Here is a 22831-nt window from a genome sequence, read left to right as displayed (position 1 = left end):
TTGCAGGTTGCGGGTTTGAGCCCGGCTTTGGCAGGATAGCCACATCTATGGGCCCTTGAGCGAGGCTCTTAAAGCCCAGCGTCATGGGTGCTGCTACAGGTGGCTGCTCAGCCTACATATGTGTCATGGAGAGCAAGATGTGGTAGGTGAAAAGGTTATTTCCCCATGAAAATCAATAAAATGTTACTATTATTACTACATAACAATACTGATGCACATATGCAACACGTGGGTTTGCTTAAATGGAATCATTGTAGAAGGTTCTTACTGTAGCTGTGTATTTTGTTCTTCATATACTCCCCAGGTAATCGAAAGGCTCATTATAGCACTGGAGGAATCAACTCAATTGACAATCTTCCATGATATGAGTGTGAAATGTGCACCTGAATCAATCCAGTAAATAACTGGTCCAGCTTATTTTCTGGCAGCTGCCTCATGTATATAGGAAAAAGGAAACATATCTCTTAATTAAAATCTTGAAGGTCATGCAAAAGTACCAAGTACCAGGACTTAGAGGCAAAGAATATAAGAAATGACTCATCATCATCAGCCAATAACAGTCAATCAACAACTTGATGGAATTTTCTCACAAAACTGGTGATCTTATTCCAAGGACACAAGGGCCATTAAATATGAAGTTTTAATACCCTTCCCCTTTATCTCAATGCTTCACATTTACAGGCATAATTTTCCAGGGTAAAAAACCAATTCAGGCATGTGTCATGTTGTGGCAATGTAATAAGGCTGTGGGCATTCTGGAAAGGCAAGAGAAATTAATGGATGTCAGGACATTTTGGAGACTAATGCTGAAATTTGCTGATAATACAAAAGCAAACACCTGACCACTGAACATAGGTGTCACTGATCAGCTTCATCAACAATGATGCAGAAGATTACACAAAAACTAACAATTTTTAATGTGCAATTAGGAATACTTGGTGAACTCCATGATGTGTGAATTAAACGTCTATATGAGTTGTGTTAGCTGGATATGAAGATTTCCTTCCTATTTTCCTGTGTTCAGTGAGAATCGGTGCTCACTTCTGTATATATATATATATATATATATATATATATATATATATATATATATATATATATGCAAACCGAACAGTAATTTTACAACTATTCATCTCACCTGAACAATAGAAAAATGGAAAATAAAGTGTTTACAATGTGTATTGTATACTTTTTTTTGTGCCACTACACTACAAATCCAAAAACTGGAACTGACACTATGTTATCTTTGGACATCACATTAACAAATAAGTCACATTTTGGTTAGATAATATCCAGATCCACCCAAACGGGAAAGCTCATGACACCAATATTGATTTTTCATCATTTCTCCACAGTAAGATCACCAATGTATGCATGTATTCCAGTTTTCAGTCCAATTAGATCAATGGCACAGCAGATGAGAAAGAACTTATGTGCTTAGTTCTTAGCCATTTTAGAAAGAGTTGCATCACAACAGTAAAACAATTGCATCTACACGTTGTGTATTGTATATCCCATTTGTCTGGACAGTGATCCATCTGATTTTCTTCATCTGTAATGGTATTTGCCTGGGAATATATACCTGTATGCACATCAAAATGTGTGATTTACTATTCAAACACTGCCTGTGACTTGGAGCATATTTTGACGATCATATGTAACCTTCCAAAATATGCATTTATTAAGCCACTGGGAACATTTTGTTTAATAATAAAAAGAATGTGTATTTATGGGTAATTAAACCAAATAGTTTTTCTTCAGTTATTTCTTGGTAAGAAATGCATCAGGTTTCTAAGAATTGTGTATATGTTCTGCCTACATGGTGTGCAAGGTAAAATATCATTTATAATGTTTGATCTGAAAGTTATCTAGAAAGCCATAATACCACGCTGAAAAAAGCCTTGGTGGCTTATATGTACTTATATGGTGCAAATATCTCCAGATTTCATGTGTCCCACTGGATGTTACCTATATAGCAAAGGCGCCATGGAGTATCATGGTGGTGGAATGCATGACAACGAGTGATGCAGCACATAGAAACGGAGCCGCGGTCCATCGGCTTCCCCACCAGGACAGCAGCAAGGTGACTGTTTTCTGTGCGGCTGACCGATGAATTGTGGAGAAAAACCTGAGCAAGACTCTTGTGACCAGCCACAATTGACAGCTGAGTTGTCCTTCTGACAATAAATTGCATGTATAGATTCAGTGTGGCTTTGAAGATAAACATAAACATAATCTCCATTATGAGTAAAATACAGGGGTAATATTTTCACGAATAAAACACGTTTCCAGTTTAGGCCTCAATTAGGCTGCCTATTAGGAAATGTTGGCATACATTGGGCTCATCTGTTTTCTGTTTACTACAGAACCCTTTTCATTCTTAGTAACCTTATTTCTTTTCTTATGTTATGTTTGGTAATGACTTGTATATTCACCATCAGGGAATTGTAAAAGCTAGGAGGTCATTTCTAAGGACATTATGTGAACAGTTGTATTTGGGGTTTATTTTTTTTTCTTGATCTTAGCTTTATTTCTTGATACTTTTTCTACAGATCGGTGCAGCAGGGTTTCCTGCACTGGCGTTTGCGTCTCTGCACTTGAGTTCTGCCTGTACCCTGTTCCCAGCATGCGTGTTCCCTGGTGAGTGGGCCGGAGGGACTGGGACACTCCGTCATCAGACCCCTGTTGACTGCTTGATGCTGTGGAAGCTGACCCGGGTGGGGGAGGTGGGGATGGACATGGCTCTTGCCACTCTGGCACGGATGGAGTGCTTGTCCTGCCACCGGTGCCACCGTTTCCGGACCGCGGAACGTACCTGTGTAACATACAGAGATTTGGCCCTGTGACTCACATTGTTTCCATGCCCATTTGAGACATATGCTTCCAGTAACAACAACAACAGCAATAATAATAATTGGTTTAGGGTTCTCAACATTTCCTCACATACCTGGTGAATTAATGTGTCACAATGACTGCAGGTTTTTTTTGTTTTTTTTTTTCAAACCTGAGCACACAAAGCTTAATTAAATTTTTACTGTGGCTGGAAATTGAACATAATGTCATTACTACTTTAGTTACTTGCTTAACTTGCCGCTTCAAAGTATGACATGGAAAATTAACAAGTGACTGATCTGAAGTGGAAAAAAAACATGGTACGGCATATTATAAACTCTGCTAATAAGCATCTTCTAAAACCTTGGAAGCCATCTGGGTGATAAGACATAATCCTGATAACTGAACTACATGTTAAACCAATCATGGTGTGCAGTATCTGCTAGGTTTCATTGTCATGAGAAATGCATGGGCAGGGATGCCACTAGCGATTAAGGGTCCCATAAATGCATATAATACTGGGCTCCCAACCCAGACCAATCCAATTATATTCCAGATATTTTAGGGCCCCTGTCACCCAGAATCAGGCAAATCTCAATGGCACGACAACGCTGAAGAAATGTGGATGAAACATCTATAAACATCTATCAATAAAGGATTAAGTCAGTTTCTAGAAAATCCACCTAATCGGCTCATTAAAAACAAACCTCTGCATTATAGGAAGTGACAGTGGAGAGCCCTCCAGTTTCTCAATATGAGATGTCAAAGTCACATTTTTCATTAAACTAGGGAATGTTGGGTACTAATTAATGCTGCTAAGAGGAGAGGTCTTGCATGCTGTTGTACCAACCAGCTACAGACCTACTAGGCATTTAAAACCATAGCACTATAAGTTAACTGGAATTCTAGTTAAAAGATGCCTACTTGGAATAAACAATGTGACTTTAATATCATCAAAGCAGCACATTTAAGTTGCACACTTTAAACAACAGGCTTGCGTTTAAAAGCAAGTTTCAAAGCCAGAAAGAGCAATATGGCAACACAATGGCTCAGCTATGAAAGCCACTCAGGTTTTCAAATGAAAGATTTTCTTAATTCTTTCAAGTAAGTGTCTTTCATCTGGAAAATAGGAGACTACTAAAAATCTATATAAAATATTAATATCTCCATTATTGAAACTATAACATGACTCAGTTTTCTGCAAGTTCTATACTTCTATCTTGGTAAAAGTTACTGCTGACCAAATAAATAATGCAATAACTTATAATATCAGTTAGCATTAAATATAAATGCAACATCCCCTTATTTCCAAATGAGGAACTGTAGGGCTTAGAACATCACAAAGAATGTGGAAGCTGAGATGATTTAAGGAGGCTGCACCCATTTGCACCTGAATTGCTAATAAGTCAGCTGTCTGAGTCAGCATTATGCAGCTTAGGGGCTTCCTAACTGCATTATCCAGATCATCACTCTCACAGATGCCAGCATATGCAAAAAGTTGAACAGGGTAGGTCACAGGGCTTGCTTTGAGATGCTTAATGGATGTTTACTTATTTAAAGGGGAAAAGCAAATGCCAGTTTTAAAAAGCATTGCTCCTCATGATGCAAACACCATAAAATAAAACTCTTTATGTGGTGTAATGAGGTTTACTGACAAAGTTCACAAGCTAAGACTCCGCTCCCTACATCTAAGGGTGCTAGGTATGGGCTTGCATTTTAACCAAATATTAGATCTGGCAAAATAAAAACTGACCTTAACAAACATTTGAATTACAAAGCATCAGTTACACTAAGTGATACACCCACTAACATCCTACTACATCTGCTTTCGGGCTTTTCTCAATCAGTGCGTATTATTTACTATGGACCTTGTGTGTCTATGTCTATCTCCACATAAGATTGTATTTAGTGACAATGATATATTATTTCTTTGGCCATGGACCTCATATGACTTTGAAATAAGGTCTTGTCATGAGCATGACCTGTCTGTGCATACTTTGTGTGAAGATAAACAGATCATTCTATTTGTCAATCTATCTAGGTTGATAATTAATTAAGAGGGAGTCTGTCCGTATCCTAGATACCGATTGGTCTGTAGCTAGGGGTTTGGGCATAGGTATAGTTGGGAGTGTTCATAAATATACACACATTTATATATATAGGGAAAGAAATCGTTAAAAACTATTCTACGAGTAAAAATGTGCGTACGCATGGTTCATGCTCAAAATTGTTTGTACACAAAGTTGATAAATGAGATCCCTGGTTCCAATAAACCTCTGTTAATTAGTAGTCCTGCCTGTTACTTTGTGTATCCTATATATCTGTGAAAATGGATTGGTGTGGAATGGATGTGAAGCATCTTCACTGTAGGATTAACAAGATTGCATGGGACGGGATCTAGCCGAGAGGACTTGGACCTGCTTACCTCGCTATTCAAGAAGCAATAAAACACTGACACAAAGAAGCCCTTAACAGCAGGAGAAAAGAAAAAAGAAAATTAAGCTTAACAAATCCGTAGGCATGGATTTACATTAACATGCTAAAATGTGGATGGAGATTTGTATTATAAACACCAAAGACATGTTGGGTATTACGTATTCATTTCATTACATGTTCATTTCATTAATATACTCCAAAGATTGTTATTCACACATGCACAGGCTTACTGACTCTACCTGTTAATTGCATTATTATACTTTCTTACGTAAAGTACCTTACTGAAGGTACAAGTGCCTCCCATGACTAGAGGCCCCCAACTCTAGCTTATAAACCCATGTCCTTAATCGCCATGATGTTATGCATTTTGTTTCCAACAAAATCACTGAAAATGCCAGCAATCAAGAGCAATTTCAAGATAATTCCCATACCAATGAACCTGGCTGATAGAGAATTTTGGTTTAAATTTTGAATTTTAGTATACCTGTATGTCCACTTTACATCCAAACTCAAGAATATGTCTTAAGATCCAAAAATTCAACAAATGACTTTGGTTTTGTCTGATTTATTTCGGTTGCTTTAGATTGCTAATTTTTCATAGTTTTATTTTTTTTACATAACCAGCACCACATTCATATTTATTATATTTCATTACCAAGGGGGCTGGACTAAGAATTTGATTTTAAGAAGAAGCTATGTTTTTGTAACTCTAATTAATTTCATAATTAAGTTCATAAGTTCAGAAAAAGTAACCTACTTGAAATGACTCCAAAAATGAGTTGAAATATATAAATACAATCTGTGATATTTCATCTTCTCCAGGGTTGACGAAGAACAACATGTATGTGATTCCAAGCAGAGGAAGGAGAACCAGAGTAGCTTTCACAGCTTTTCTGAAGAAAGTCAGAGTTGGAAAACTCAGCTTACATCCATTAGTGGTTAGTTTATGAGCTATAATGTACGGAAAATGTTGCATTCATTAAAGTTGACTAATCGACAAATTCAACACAAGAAAGTAATGTGATAAATTAACCTTGATTAATAATAAAAACATAGTTTCTGTGAACACTGGGCACACAAGGCTTGGTCTTTCCTAGGGTCCTCAGCAAACTAAACTGATGAAGATGCTAATCCAAAACAATTTTTTAGGAATTACCTTTTTATGCAAAGAAGGCACCTACATGCTGCCATAAAATAGGGGGAACCAATTTACCTGTACTGTATGGTTTCTGACGTGGTGGAAGCTCTGAGCTTTGTCATGAGAATCCGAACAATGTTAAACAGAAAAATGAAATTGATCTGAAATGAAACAAAAAATGAACCATATATAAGCATTATGGCAATAATGTTATAAAAACTCTCAGTCACTCAGTCTATGCTTCAGAGCTTATCATAAAACAACATCTTGGTAAATTCTACATTTTATGCAATATAAAATGCACATAATAAAATCACTAATGATGTCATTATGCAACTTAGATTTAAATATCCAGGTTGATCTTTGGCATTCCTGTGCATTTCATCTGAACAAAGGTTGTACTTTCTTTGCACATGGTTGCAGTGAAAACACCAAATGAAAAAAGCAAACAAACTCACTCTGGTATTAGTAAAATATATGCAGTAATAAAGTCTCTAAGGTGGAAAAACACATTAAACAAACATGTGCACTTACCAGCAGAACTAGAATCATTGGGCCCTGGTAGATGTAGTCTGTGTATACACCTGCCCGCTTCCCAAACCAGCATCTACGATTGTAAACAACAGCAGTCAATTATAATCATTTAGTAGGCTATTTTTTTAATTCTCAAACTTATCATAAAAGCTTAGACTCTGGGCTAATTCACTCTAATAACTAATGAAAAGCATCTTTCCAACTTGATGCTTGTAACCCAAATGGAATGCAAAATGAAAATGAAAATAAAAAAAAACAACTTTATTTTATGCACTCATAACAGACAATTGTAAATTCAAACTCACTTTTCATTGTCGTAGTACAGCTTACCAATTGCCCATGCAACAATGATCGGGAATGGAATGCCTTTAAAAAAGGAAAAGAAAGAAAAGCCATAAATTCATATTTTTGCCGCTAAATATCAGAAAAAAATATTTATTATAATGCTCAGTGTCACCACCTATAGTGTTTCCCTCACCCTTTTATTCAAAGGAACATTATCGCTCTGTCAAGCTGTCAAAATTCGCCAATGAATCTGCCTTATGTATTATTTATAAATGGCACCAAGCAAATCTGAGTTTTTGTGTCTTGCAGATATGGATAAAAATAATTCTCCTGATCCAAAGGCATTCTAATGCTCAAGTAAATGAACTGATTAATATTCATTCCACAGAGGGCCTACAACTCTTCTTTGGGTCAATAAATGGCCAAAATACATAATTAACATGTATTTCTCCTGCAGTTATCACAACAACAGAATTGAGAGACTGCAGTTTGACTACAGAGAAGTCTGACTTGCAAGTCCATGCTCTTTTTAATATGTTCAGGATGCCTGCGATACCCCCCACTCACACCAGCCGATGCAGATGAACATCCACTTCCTTAGCTTGTCTGTGGAGTATGTCAGGACAATGGCTGTGTGCAAGTAGCAGCCCTCGCCAAACATCCAGAAGAAGTTCGTGACATGGAAATAATTATATGCAGCTGTGACCAGGCGACACCAAATCTTAGGGGCGAGAGGGAAGAACATACAGAAATTTATAATGAACAGGGAGCACACACGGATAACCCTAAGCCTAACCCTAAGCCTAACCCTAAACTGGCAGCAGACAGGATGGAGCTCTAGAATGTAGAAATGGTTGCTTCTTCTCCCAGGATGGTCCCTGCTGATTTGTTGCTAAGGTATCTGCATAGCCTCAGCAAATATCAAAAACCACAAATGCATAAAAATCTAAGCAGTAATAATAATAAATCACCTGGATATCAAAATGAGATAATTAAGGGGATTACCATAATTAGAAGGATTAGTGCTACTTTCTGTAGAAGACCACGACAAAAATGAATGTGAGTTGCAGGTCTACTAAATGCTTTAATCGGTTATAGCACATCTGCCTTGTGGAACAAAAATGTGTAGAAATAGACTGCTTTCACCATGTTTCATTGCAGTTTGTACTCATAGTCTGTACCATAGAGTTCAGCTATGCTGAAGCCTCTGCTTCCAGCTCTTTATCACTTTAAGGACTATGCTGAAGTCTATCTAATGGCTTAGAACTGTAGCTAACTACCTCGATATTGAGTTATGGGGAACTAAGGAGGCAATAAATGCCATACTAGATCCCACAGCAGCACTTACCATGAAATGCTTCCAGGTTTGTGGCATCTCAAACCTATTGCCAGTATATTTTCTGTTTTTTCTCCTGCTTTACAAAACATCGTGCTATTTTTGGGTTCGTAGGTTAGGGGCTGGAATGGCACACCTCTTACCAGGCGGACTGTACATTCATAGAATGTCAGAAACAAGAGCATTCATTTATCCAGCTTTTATTTCTGAAGAACATCTGCTTCCTGTCATGCAGTATTTCACATGGCAGCAGCCCAAAAGAGGACGGCGTGTTCTTCTTGCGAGGAAGCTATTTATCAATCAGCAGGCAGGAGATGTTTGAGGGGCTATACTACCCTTTAATGATGTGTTTGGGATGCACATCTCTGCAGGGTGTCACAGAGACTGGCTCCTACTGATGGTGTGAAAAAGCAATCAGAAGAGGATCTAGTTCCTCTATTTCAATTTGACAGTGGCTGAAATACAATTAAAATGTGTACTTTAATTAACTTTAAGCTGTTGTTTTAAACTTGAACAAAATAATCTATCCAACAGATGTTTGTTTGACATATTTGCCTCTTCACAGATGTTTCTTTGTACTGTTTATATAACTGATCCTTCATTCTTTTACTTTCTTGATTTTCATCTCATGTAATGAGATGGTGATGTGGCTCAGTGGGTTGCCTTCACACCTCTGGGGTTAGAGATCATGTTTGCATGTGGGCTTCCTCCCACAGTCCAGAAACATGTGGGTAGCTGAGCTGATCCCTGCCAACTGCTCCCTGCAAAGGTTTATTGCCTAAATTGAAGTGACAAGTGTCTTGTACTTTCTGAGACAGGCTCCCAGCTCATCACAAGATGATCAAGATAAGTGGTTTGACTCTGGGTGGTAATTTATTATTATTATTATAAATATTATTATTATCATCATTATTATTATTATTTCACACTCAAAAAACAATGCCTTTTGATCACCTCATCCTTTTCATATTAAAAACCTTGGGTAACTTCAATCACTACCTTCCCTATATGTAGAGACTAAGCTTTCCCGTTTTCATGGATGGATGGTACATCTCACTGTTAAAGAAGAAAGTCATTATCCTGTGTTTGTAAGAACATCTGAAAGACACTGGGAGGCGAGTCATGAGCAAACTCACCACATTGCTCTGGTGCACTTCTGGGTTCATGGTCAGCTGCACCACAAACCAGGTGGCGTTTCGCAGGATGAAGGCGGTAATCAGGTTCCAGTGAATAATGTTCCTTAGGCATCGGATGCTCCTGTCATGGGACAGAGAACGAGCAAGGTGGGTATTGATCCAGGAGGGAGATTCATTGGATGCTGACAACAAATGACAATATTTGTGTTTGGAGCTTGACCCAGAATGGGAATAGGTCACTGCAATATTTTGAAGCATAGAAACCAATTTGCTGCATTTCCATTTTTCTGATGGAAATTATACTCCATTGATTTGATTTTACTGTGTCCACCCTGGGATACTGGTCCAACAGAGGGCAAAGTTTAATTTTTATGTATGTATATATGTATATATATATATTCCATCCATCCATCATTTGTGTCTTAGTTTTAATTAAAGCATTACACAACCCACAGTTGTTTTCCGAAAAGAAAACTATTGTTTGAAAATGATAGTTCTGTGCTGATATATTAGCAGGATTCACAGTTCTGTGAATAAATGGTAATGGTTTAGTGCACATAGGTTGGTAAGAACAGTGTGGGTAATCAACCTAAATGAAGTCAACACAGACAATATCCTTTACATTTTAGTCAACACGAATAAGAAAATATTACATAGTTCTTGGTAATAACACCTACACTCCTTGCATATGATCATTTTATCACAATGTCCTCAAGAGGTTGATGATGCTAATTTGCTTATGTGTTTCTAGGTTTTTGAACACACAATGATCAGCAATAAATACCTATTTTTATCATGGATTGCGGGTTATCTTTGAGGACACATAATTGATTCAGTGATTAATATGATTTAGACTAGATCTTCCTTGGTAGCAAGGGCTTGTGGGACTGTGTCTGTCAAGAGTTGCCTGTAATGAGCAATGTCATATCTAAAGATGTTCCTGGTTGCTGGAGCACAAACAAAAAGAAATGGTGAAAGAGCCAGTTTTCCCTACACAATGATGGAGATCTCTGAGTTTTATGAGTTTTTAAAATTTTATTTTGTGTGACTGAAGAGACCTGGGTGTCCCTAGAGCTGACACACATATTTTTAAAAAAGCTTAATATATTGTAATTTATTGCATAGTGATGCAAAGCAATGATTAAGAGAAGATTCCAAATAACATACACTACCGTTCAAAAGTTTGGAGTCACTTAGAAATTTCCTTGTTTTCCATGAAAGCATACATGAAATGAGTTTGAATAGGAAATATAGCTAAATAAATAGGAAATAGCCATTGACAAAGTTAGAAATAATAATTTTTAAATTAAAATAATAATGGTGTTCTTCAAACTTTTACTTTTTACGTACCATTCGGTCAAACCGCTCCCAGTTCAATAGAGTTGAGATCCAGTGACTGTGCTGGTCACTCCATTGTACACAGAATACCAGCTGACTGCTCCTTCCCTAATTATTTCTTGCATAGTTTGGAGCTGTGTTTGTGTCATTGTCCTGTTGTAGGATGAAATTGGCTCCAATTAAGCGCCGTCCACAGGGTATGGCATGGCGTTGCAAAATGTGATGAACTTCCTTCTTCGAGATCAGTTTTACCTGTACAAATCTCCCACTTTATCATCACCAAAGCAGCCCCAGACCATCTCATTGTCTTCACCTCTAGCATCTTTTCATTTGATCTGCGTCTCATAAATATTCTTCTGTACACGTCAAACTTAGACTCATCTATCCATAAGCACTTTTTTCCAATCTTCCTCTGTCCAGTGTCTCTGTTCATTAGCCCATCTCAGTCTTTTCTTTTTATTGGCCATTCTGAGATACAGCTTTTTCTCTGCAATTCTGCCTAGAAGGCCAGCATCCCAGAGTTGCCTCTTCACTGTTGACATTGAGACGAGTCTTTTGTGGGTACTACTTAATTAAGCTGGCAGTTGAAGACCTATGAGGCATCTGTTTCTCAAACTACACACTCTAATATATTTATCCTCTCCCTCACTTGTGTACCGGAGCCTCCCTCTCCTCTTTCTGTTGTGGTTAGAGCCAGTTTGCGCTGCTCTGTTAAGGGAGTAGTACACAGCATTGTACGAGATCTTCAGTTTCCTGGCAATTGCTCTCATGGAATAGCCTTCATGTCTCAGAACAAGAACAGACTGATGGGCTTCAGAAGAAAGTTCTTTGTTTCTGACCATTTTGAGCTTGTAATTGAACTCACAATTGCTTATGCTCCAGATACTCAAGTAGTCCAAAGAAAGCCAGTTTCATTGCTTCTTTAATCAGCACAACATTTTCATCTGTGCTAACATAATTCATCAATTAACCTTTTAAAATGATAAACTTTTAGCAAACACAACATTCCACTGGAACACAGGACTAATTGCTGCTGATAATGGGCCTCTGTACACCTGTAGATATTCCATTAAAAAAACAGCCTTTTCCAGCTATGATAGTCATTTACAACATTAAGAATGTCTACGCAGCATTTCTGATCAATCTGATGTTATTTTAATGGACAAAAGACTTACTGTTTTTCAAAAGCAAAGGAATTCCTAAGTGACCCCTAACTTTTGCACGGTAGTGTATATGGGATGATCCTTGTCAAGCATTCCTTCAGTTTGCCTCTTCACAGAATGGTCAGAAACAGGAGGTACCCTAACAAGACACAGCTGTTGCACATTAGCATATTTTTTGCACAATTTAAAGACATACCAGACAGTATCGGGCTGATGCCGGGAAAGGTAGCAAAAACTGTAAGATACCCTTTTAAAATTGTGACGTGAGGATAGTGGCAGTGATTAGAGTTGTTTCTAACACATGGCAAAAGTGTGCAAATCCTCCAAGGCAATGCTTCCCAATCTGTTCCTTGGGGGACGTCTAGACATCCTATATTTTTGCTCCTACTGGGTGCTGGGGGAGAGGAAAAATTTGAACTGTCTGGCAAGGAACTGGGAGGAAGCAAAAATGTGGACCGCTCTGGGGTCCCAATGTACTGGGCCGGGAAACATTGTCCTAAGAGATGGATTGATAAGAGGGGAAGGAAATACACCTGAATTATTTTCTTTTTGTTTTTGTATTCAGGGTTCCTGGAATTTCATTTGGCCTGAGAACAACTCCTTAGTAAATAAAACCAAGTGTTGGCAATACTTCAAAATGGCGATACCTGTATATTTAGCCCAGATGTCGTTTATTTGATTTCAGAACCCATCCATTCAGTTTCTGTAACCACATATCCTATTTAGCGTTGCGGGGGGTCTGGAGCCTATCCCGGAGGCTATGGGCACAAGGCAGGGAACAACCCAGGATGGAGTGCCAACCCATCACAGAGCACACACTCACACACCATTCACTCACACACGCACACCTATGGGCAATTTGGTAACTGCAATCAACCTCAGCATGTGTTTGGACTGCGGGGGGAAACTGGAGTACCCAGAGGAAACCCCACCATGACACGGGGAGAACATGCAAACTACAAGCACTTAAAAAAAAAATAAAAATAAATAAAAACGATATCCATCCATTTTCTGAAACCACTTGTCCTATTTAGGGTCACAAGAGGTCCAGAGCAAATGAGCACAGGATAAGGAACAACCCAGGATGGGGCACCAACCCATCAAACACACACTAGTCACTCTCACATGCACACCTACGGGCAATTTGGGTGGAGCCATGGCAGAGACTGAGGCAACAGTGGTATCTACTGCACCACCGTGGCACCTACCTCGTAATGATGATTATGTTTCACAATGGCATATATACATTTATCAAAATGAATAATATAAAATTTGTACAGTAAAATCCAGTTATTCTGCATTACATTGCTGCCAGCCAGATATTATTTTTGTTATCTGCGTTCAGATGTACCTTTTGGAGGTAATAATTCAAAACCTGGGATGATGCATGCCTTATCTTAATTTTGATTTGTTTTCAAATATAAATGTTGTTTCAACTAATAAATCCGCAATTAGTAATCATTTTAAAATATGTCATTTTTTTGTAGATTTAACACAGTGGCAGTTTGGGCTGTCCTCTACTACAATGGCATAATTGTCATTGTTTAATTAATCCATAGGGAGTACTTGTGGCTGGCAGAAGTTACATGTATAATGTACATTTCAGAGGTTCTGGAATTCATAATTACTTTTAACCATGCTTGGGTTATGACTCAATAAAACATTTACTGTGTTTGGCTCAACTAGAATATTAAACCTCTATAGTATTAATAAATGCCCTTCAGTCTTTGTTGTTTCTAGCTTCAAAGGATGCCCAGTCTAGCACCGCCTCTGCTAATTCTCCATCAGGCATTATCATTCGCAGTTCAGACATTTCCCTTATGAATTGACTTCAATTAATTTTAAAACTCAGTGACATTTTCTATTAATTAAAGTTCACTTTGGCATAAAAGAGTCTATTCCAGCTCTCTAAGGAACGGAGGATGAGTTTTTTTTCCCCTGATTCGAGGAAATGCTTGTCCTGTCCTCTTATTTCTGAGAAACGGAACACTTGGCATTTCATCCAAAGCTTGAGGAGAGTATAACAGTGCCCCACTAAGGGAGCAGAAGCAGTGTGTACAGGCCATCTCCTGAGTCTTTCTGTCTGGCAACACGTTCATAGCTAGTGGCAAATATTCCAACGAGAAATGGCACAGTCAGATTCAAACTTAATTTTCAGTGATTACTAGCGAAAAACTTCCAGCTGCCAGAAAGATAATGTTTTCAAATAAGCCAAAGATCGTGTTTGAGGAACATCTGCATTTGTGTCTTCTTTTTTTCTAAAGTGAATTGCATAATTATGCAGCAAAGTATGAGTACAAAACAGTATAAACTGCTATTACAGCAGTTCTGAAAAAGAATGACTACAACTGGTACTATACGTTGCATTATGTGGTCAAAACTCAGTATTAGGATTCTTTCCTAATACTGAGTTAGGCTCCACTTTGTCCTGATTTTGGCATCAGTTTGTCGTGGTATGAACTTGACAAGGTGTTCAAAGTGCTTCACTGAGCTACTGGCTCATGCTGACTCCAATGCATCCAAAAGGTTATTTTGAAATTGCTGGTAGAACAACTCACCATCCCATGGATATTCAGTTAGACGCCTGGGTAGTTTACTGCATTAGGCTAACCTCATTGTCTTTTTCATGGAAACATTCGACAGAAGAACATACAAAATTTACAAAAGCGAGGAGGCCAAAAAAATCCATTCACAGATGCACTACTGCTAATGAAAAGGGGCACCTGGAATTGATATTCGGATATCCTGCAGCACTCAAAAACTCCTCCGCATTCATCAAGGGATGCAGTGTGTACCATAAAAACATTCCCCTTACCATCATGCCACCACCACCAGCCTGCAGTGTTGATCACCACATGATGGATGTGCGATAGCAGGAACTGGGACACATGTGAGGGGGTAATATTTTTCCAGTCTTCCATTGCCCAATGTTTTCATTTCTTTAGTGAACCATAATTTTTGACTCTTACAGAGGTTGACCTCTGTAAGGTTGCAAGCTGCCATACCCAATTTATGTCAAGAAATATCAATCTGTGCATTCCTTTACGAGTCTTACGGCATCAGTGTTATTCCAAGCTGTCAGTTGACTAAATGCAGACCATCTGTTAATCTTCACAATCAAATCAATGTGCCAGTTCTGACCAGGGTTTACCATTTGCTGCATGTCTTTTGGGTGGTGCACAGCACATACACAAGAGATAACGCTGAGCTTAAAAAGCAGTGCTGCAGTTGTGGAGACCAAGGCAGCACAACAGACAAATACTTTCATACTCTTTTTTTCTTGCCCATTCTACCCAGCATGCACAGTGCACATCAAGCTGTGAAATCCTTCCTTAGTCCTGCTCTGCTCCTTAATGTGTATTCACTGAAGTGAATTTAACATATAAAATAGAGAACATTAGAGAACATAGTTTTACCTGGATTCTTCTCAGTATCTTTCAAAGAAAGATCTTACGTCCCTAATGATTTGTGCCAACCGTTGCAGGTATAGCTTTAACTAATTGTGATTGGTATCTTAAAATATACATGTACTTGCTATCATGCCTGAAAGACACAATAAAGAAAAAAGAAAATAACCCCATTCAACTCAAAATCAGGAGCACAGACACGGGCCCTGAACTGCGTACAAACATGGTTCCTAGACTTTTGGTCTTTGGTCTTGGCTGGATGGGGTTTAAGTGCTGGGTTGAAACAGGAATATACTCTAAACAGGATCTAAGACTGTAACCTTAACCAGAAATTAGTCTACTAGTCAAAACCAAAACAGACAGAAAAAATCAAAACTGTTCATGCAAAAAGAAACAGGAAACCAAGATACAGGAAACTGATGAAAAAAAAGATACAACAGAATCCCTAAATCATGTAACTGAATGTGACCAAAATTCCACTACCAACTAATGCATCGGCGGGTAATCTGCTCCCGCCTTCCTCATGGCCTCCTGCTGATCAGTTTCTTGTAGCGTGACGACATCCCTCAAGTGCCAGCAAAATGGCACTAACCAAGACAACATTTATTACATGCAACTAACAGAGCAGGACTGTCGCACAACTCTTCCACTCTGAAGTAGCTGTTTAGGTACAAGTTTGCCACAGCAAAAGCCCCATTTTCTGGTTCAGGATGACAAAAGCCTGATCTATCTTCTGGACTTGGTGCTTGATTCTGTTTTCTAAAGTCCTTTTTCTGGGTTTGCAGGGCTGTTATTGTTCACTGGACTTCTGTCTTCTGGTCTACTTCCTTTGTATGCCATTAATAGGATGTCAGTTCCATTAACCAGAACTGCAGTGAATTGGAAAACTGCCTGCTGTTGTATCACAATGGCTGACTGGTGCTTTCAAACAAGCCGCTTATTAGAGAGGAAAAAAAATGCTACAGCATCCTGAGCAAAGCATGCAAGGCTGACATTGGCTCTCCCCAGTCCAGCATGTCCCACCTCTCCTACCATCTTGCCCTCTTGAAAGGAGTCTTGTCCTTTGTCTCGATGGAAATCACTTCCTCTACATGAGTGAAGAATACATACCAGATCTCTTTGCTCTGCTAATTAAAAATACATATCAGACTCTATCATGTTCTTTCTGTAACTGTGAAAGCATTACTAAGCAAACTTCTATTTTCCAACCATAAATCCTCTTCCAGCACCTGCAAACACAAAGGTTTGTGGTGGTATTACTGTTTTCGTTCTTTTTTTTTACCGCATAGTAATCTACCTATAGACTGGGTTTTGTGTGATACCCACAGAAAGGGTAAAACTGGATTGTCAGGTCCTTAAGAAGTGCTCCGACAGCAACCAATAAAGTCAATAAGGCCATCCTGAGGTAAACACTTCCACACTCTAATTATTATTAATGAGGACGCTGCAAGCTCCTTCTCCCAGAAGAGGTGTTTTTCAACCCATTTCATTTCCCAGTATGAGCAAATAGACAACAAAACAAGGCAGAAAAGAGGAGTGTTGACAGGAATCTCAGAAAAAGTCACTTAGCCCCACAGGTCTGTTTCCTATTTTGCCTTCATTGTTTTCCTCATGCCTGGGAGGCAGTGAGGCAGAACTGGCAAAAATTATTTAAATTTTGTTTTATATTTTTTAGCTGGAGTCTCTTGCAGTGGTACTCATAAATATGGCCACCCCATGGATTTAAACAGCTCACTCATGTCCTCCACTTGATCATTGCCACAACATGAGACTGGGCTAACCCCCAAATACAGTATAACCACAAAAAATACATTTAGAATGTAGAAAGAAATCTTCAGATTCTCAGAAACAATACAAAGCATTTTTCATGAGTATCAAAAACACTATCATAAGTCTGACGGAGAAAAAAGTAGTGGTATTAGATACTACAAGTGTTCCTCAAACACACCTCTGGTCTGGAATTTGGATTCAGAACAGTTTACCTAGTTTGGGTGGTAGGATATATTTTACTGAAAACTTTTCAATATACGTTATTACTAGAAATGTCAGAATAAGTTACGTGATTGGCAATTACGGTCATCTAATGAGCAACCTCATGTCACTGCTAAAATGCCACACTTGTCAACTTTTATTCAGAGGACAGTCAAAATAAGGGTAACTAGAAAACCACACAAAATTAATTCCACAAGGCAAAGAGAGGCCCAATACTTTAAACATGACCAGTCAGCGTCCGTCTGTCTCCAAGGAGGAAGCTGACAAGTACACTGACAAGTCCATCGTTTGACATTGTTGTACAGCGTTGTTTTCACTTCTTCTTGACTAATACACACCAGATATTATAATGCTTGCACAGTCGCCTCTCTGTAACCCTGGGTTCCACACCAGCAGATTCAATCAACCACAGATCAAAAATAGAAAAGAAAAACTCTAAAATGTTCCAAAAAGCAAAACTTCATTTTGCCTCACACTGAACACTACACTAAATCCAAACGAATTAAATAATGTGCAGATAGAGAGGGAGAATGAATGATATTTTCGCTATTTTTATCTTCTGTATATACTAGAATGGTTGCCTCTGTCTTCAACCTGTACAGACTTTTTTCCCAAAACAATACAGCATAACAACTATTTACATAGGATTTACACTGTATTAAGTCTTACATTTAATCTAGAGATGATTTAAAGTATATGGAAGGATGCGCGTGGGTTACATGCAAATACTACGCCATTTCATATAAGGTACTTGGGCATCCATGGATACTGAGGGTTGACTGTATTTGCACTTGTTTACCGCTGACGTAAGCATGTGTGAGGTCACTCTCTAATCCTGTATGGCTGCTCAGGGTTCCTCCTGAAAACTGTCGGAAGATCATTTAGTCTAATTACCAGAATTACTTAGCCGGCCTAGGAATTATCTCTTCGCCAGGTTTTGATGATTCAGTTCACGCTCCCAGCCCTTACGTGACCTGTTTTCACTGGACTGTCTGCGTCTCCTCTCCTGTGTTTTTGTGAGTCTGCTCTCCCCATTCACCAATTCTGTGAGTCTGAGTCCCGAGCCATTTCCTGGTGTGAGTCAGTGTCTAGCTTCCCCAGTGTCTGCACGCGTTTGCTCTGCCCTGCAATATCATACCCCTGGGTAGATCTTTTGGTTCCCTGACTTTATTTCTGGCTCCCAACTACAATATCAGTTTAGCTTCTTTGGCTTTGCTCTTGGATCCTCCATGAGGTGTTACTGCATGCTTGTGTGTCTGTTTTGGGATGGACTGGCATAGGATGAACCCCAGCCTTCCTGGAATGGGCTCCAGGTCACTCTGCAACCACGAGCAGAACAAACCGCTAGAAGGTGGGGGGATGGAGGGATGGATGGATGGATGGAAGGATGGAAGGCATGCTGTTTCTGAGAAACAATCAATAGTTACTCAGAAGGAAATTACTGTCCATGTTTTTCATTCTGCAGCCATCAAAATGATGGATTTTGACCATGATTATGTCGACTCAGATGAGCGAAAGCAGATAATACATACAGCTATTGACTAGCTCGAATCAGGACAAGAATTATGTGACAGAGAACCATTAAATAAAATCAGAATCTGAGCTGACTCATGGCATGTGAATAAAATGGTGTCTTTGCATTCCAAAATTGCATTTCCAGTCCAAAGTCCATTTTGGTTAAAAAGGAAACAGATCTGTTTCGTAAGGTCTAAGGAGGTGATCTGAATGAATGAATGTTACATAGCGCTCTTAAAGACATCCAAAGCATTTTACAGAACCAATGGGGAGCCACTGCCACTGTGTAGCCCCCAACAGCAGCAGCCATTCTGCACCAGAACACTCACCACACAGTAGCTAAGGTGGTCAAGGGGCAGGAGAGAATTCTCCAGTTAGATAAAGGGGATGATTAGGAGGCCAGATACTCTTTTGAAAGATGCCTGGGGATCGTTTATGACCTGAGAGTCAGGACCTCGGTTTTACATCTCATCCAAAATGGCACCATTTTTGCAGCATAGGGTCCCCATCACTGCACTGGGACATTGGGATCCACACAGGCCACAGGATGGGCTAACCTGCTGGCTACACCAACACCTTTTCCAGTAGCAATCCGGCTTTCCTAGTTGATCTCCCAATCAAGTACTGGGCAGGCCCAAACCTGCATAGCTTCAGATGGATTACCTAGACTAAACCAAAGGTGGTATGCTGCTGACCTCTGTTTTGAAACTCTGAACTGGCGAAAATGGTGAATTCCTGACAACATGCAATACATTTTTTTCCTGAAAGAGTCAGCGGTTTTCAGTTTCCACCCCCCTCCCCATTACAGCTGCTTTCCTAGGGTTAGCTGGGAAATTAGCCTTACCGCTATACAGACTAATTAGTCCAACTAGATACAGATATGGCTGCAAACTCCCCAGTTAAAAATACCATGTTAGTATCCATCTACCCAAACATCCATTCATGACATTTAAGGTCATGTGTGACTGCAGGGTGACAAGGCTCCTGTGCCTGCATTGAGCACTTAATTGTATGTGACTGAATAGTCACTAGGCTTCTGTTTCCACATTACACCATGTTTTAACCACAAAAGGCTTCATATACTTCTAGAATTCCGTAGCAGTAACCCCAAGACTCTAAGCACTGAAGATAAATGTTTAACTAAAGAGCTCAAGTTATGGATTGAACAAAGAACTGAGGCGAACTGTGAACAATGTATAACACTGCAAATTTCACAGTAGCATCTATTCTGTAACATAGTCACTGTATTACATAATCACGGGCATTCCATGTCTGATACTATAAACAATTAGGCAAGGGTATTGTATGTTACTACTTAAGAGGATCAAATATTCCTTATGCTTCTGTAAAACAGATCGGAATGCAATGCACAAAGATACAAGTAAATGAGTTGTTCATAAATTCGTCTGTGATGTCTACACCCAACCTTTAATTTCCAGCCACCTCAGCATCCAGCTGTGTGGTTATGGATGGCCGTCCGCATATTTTCCCAGGCAATCCTTCCGCAGGGATGCTGCAATGACAGCTGCCTCAAGGTGGCATCGTATTACCTTCCCATTGAAGCTCTTTGGTTATTGAATTCTGCCTTTGCTTCCTGTGTCACCCAGCAAACCACCACTCATTCTGTTGCACTCATTCACATTTCACAAATTTCTGATCACTGGACCCTTGCAGAGGTACAAACACTGACATCAGCATATTTTGAGAGGTAGGTGCTTTCCTATACATAAAAAAACAGGAAGGCATATTTCGCCAGGCAGCCTTCTTGAGACAACTTTTACCAGCTACAATTCCAGTAACAAAGTACAGTGGTACCTTGGAACATGAACTTCATTTGTTCCAGAAGGCTGGTTGAGTTACGATTTGGTTGAGGTCCAAGTCAAATTTCCCCATAAAAAATAATGTAAATGAATTTAATCCATGCAAAACCCCCAAATGATGGCCTAGTTAAACTTAACTGCCTACCTGACTAATGATAAAAAGCATTGAAAATCAATATAAAACTAATACATGAAAAAGCACACATACAAAAGTATTAAACAGGAAATAAATGGCAATCCCATACTCCGAAGCGAGAGGAGACACACATGCACCACCTTCAAGTCTCACTATAATTTCCTTTTTAAGTTCTACAGTTACTCTCACTTTTAGTCTTTGGGTTGCTGCTATCACTGCTCACTTTGTCAGGGGCCATGATTATCGTATCACTAAATGTATTATAGATATAGCATGAAAAAAACAAACAACTAACAAAAGCAGGAACACGTCAAACTCATTTGAGAGGTACCGTGAGACTGAGAGTGATTTATCGATCTGATCCGATCTGTTTAGCAGGTCTGTTTTCTTTTGTTGTGTTCCAAGTTTTCAGTCGAGTTGCAGCTAGATTTTTCTCCATTGAACCGTTTGAGGTCTAAATTGTTACAGTTGAACGTTGTCTCAACCCATACAAGATTTTGGTTGAGGTACTAGTCAAAAAAATTCAACAGACCCGTTCGATGTCTGAGTTGGTTGAGTTATGAGGCATTCGAGTTCCAAGGTTCTACTGTAAATCCCTCTTTTCCAGACTAAATTAAAATAAATTCAAGTGGCATTTTTTTTAATCAAACCTAAGAGTTGTATCTTATTTCGCATCTGATACATAATATTCGTTGTCTGAAAGGTGGCATCCTATATCTTCCCAGCCAATATAATCATCTTCTGTATTACAACAAAACACTGAAGTAGGTTGTAAATGCAGCCCTCAGTGCCCGTTACTGTTTTCCAAAAGTGGAAGAGCTGCAGGTTTTGCTGGGCAGAAGGGAATCTCTTAAACTGCCAGGCTCAGCTTGAACAATTTTATGAACTTGCCACAAGAACCACTGTTCTCATGCTGATTTAAGGCAATTAATTAAATAAGAAACAAGGCTGGGTTTTTTTTTTTTAGAAATCCTTTGGGACCTACCCCCTGATATTAATTCTTGGTAAAACAGCCTAATTTACTTGCAAAATATATACTCTCATGGTTAAATTCTCTCTGTGGGCATCTGATGCTGGCTGCATACATAACTGGAGGCATTCATTCATTTTTTTTTATTTGTTTTAAGCCACATTCCAGTCCCTGCTGTGCTCTTGTTCTATTGAATCCAGCTTAACACACATACATATGAAATGTTTTTGAGGCCGTGCATTTTTGCAAAGCCGCAAATATGCATGTTGCTTTTGGGTTACCAAGTCACTGTGGTCAGATAAAAGTTATGTGATTAGCCACAGTGAATCAGTTTCAAATCTCCAAGTGTTTCTAAATATAACCAACAATTGGACAATTGTAATGTTTTGATGGAAGCTGCTGCAGCATAATCCAGCTCGTTTCATCACTCAAAACAGAAGCAAAAAATCCAGCTCTGCAGTTGGAAATGTCATGGCGTAAGTCCAACTTGTAAAGCAATTATGGTGAGCAAGGTTGTACTAATTATCTGTCATCCTTGGCTGTTTGTGTTTAAAGTCACTGGAAAATCGTTAACTAATTCTTCAGAGTTGTCAAGATGGAGAAAGACTAAACAGATTAGAGAAGGAGATGGGAGGCAGGCATGGAGAAGATAGTATTCATAATCTACTAAGAGTGGAGGATCATCCTTTGATACTAGTAAGTATACCACTGGGAAGCTGCATGCAGGACTAGTGAAAACATATTAAATGCATACAGGCTTGACTCAGCTGGAGTAGCAAATGAAGGTTTTACA

The 22831-nt window shown here is 39.0% G+C and overlaps 1 protein-coding gene across 5 annotated transcripts in view; it reads right to left on the bottom strand.

The window, feature by feature from the left end:
- Positions 1 to 1090: 1090 nt before the first annotated feature.
- LOC111856802 (corticotropin-releasing factor receptor 1) overlaps positions 1091 to 22831 on the bottom strand; it is a 69897-nt gene continuing 48156 nt past the window's right edge. For 3 of the 5 annotated variants that reach the window (XM_023837050.2, XM_023837051.2, XM_023837052.2), the window contains 8 exons: positions 9698 to 9818; positions 7793 to 7946; positions 7246 to 7306; positions 6941 to 7013; positions 6482 to 6567; positions 6026 to 6161; positions 5258 to 5299; positions 1092 to 2815 (listed from right to left, as the gene is read on the bottom strand). In XM_023837050.2, the coding sequence (XP_023692818.1) occupies positions 2675 to 2815; positions 5258 to 5299; positions 6026 to 6161; positions 6482 to 6567; positions 6941 to 7013; positions 7246 to 7306; positions 7793 to 7946; positions 9698 to 9818 (814 nt within the window). In that variant the 3' untranslated portion in view covers positions 1092 to 2674. Of the gene's footprint in view, positions 2816 to 5257; positions 5300 to 6025; positions 6162 to 6481; positions 6568 to 6940; positions 7014 to 7245; positions 7307 to 7792; positions 7947 to 9697; positions 9819 to 22831 lie in introns of all 5 variants that reach the window. The other 2 variants (XM_023837048.2, XM_023837049.2) reach the window with 1 other exon arrangement.

This window comes from Paramormyrops kingsleyae, chromosome 5, assembly GCF_048594095.1.
Source record: "Paramormyrops kingsleyae isolate MSU_618 chromosome 5, PKINGS_0.4, whole genome shotgun sequence".
In the NCBI taxonomy this organism is placed as follows: domain Eukaryota; kingdom Metazoa; phylum Chordata; class Actinopteri; order Osteoglossiformes; family Mormyridae; genus Paramormyrops; species Paramormyrops kingsleyae.
Note: the sequence above shows the minus strand (reverse complement) of the source record. Positions and strands in the feature narration are given on the sequence as shown.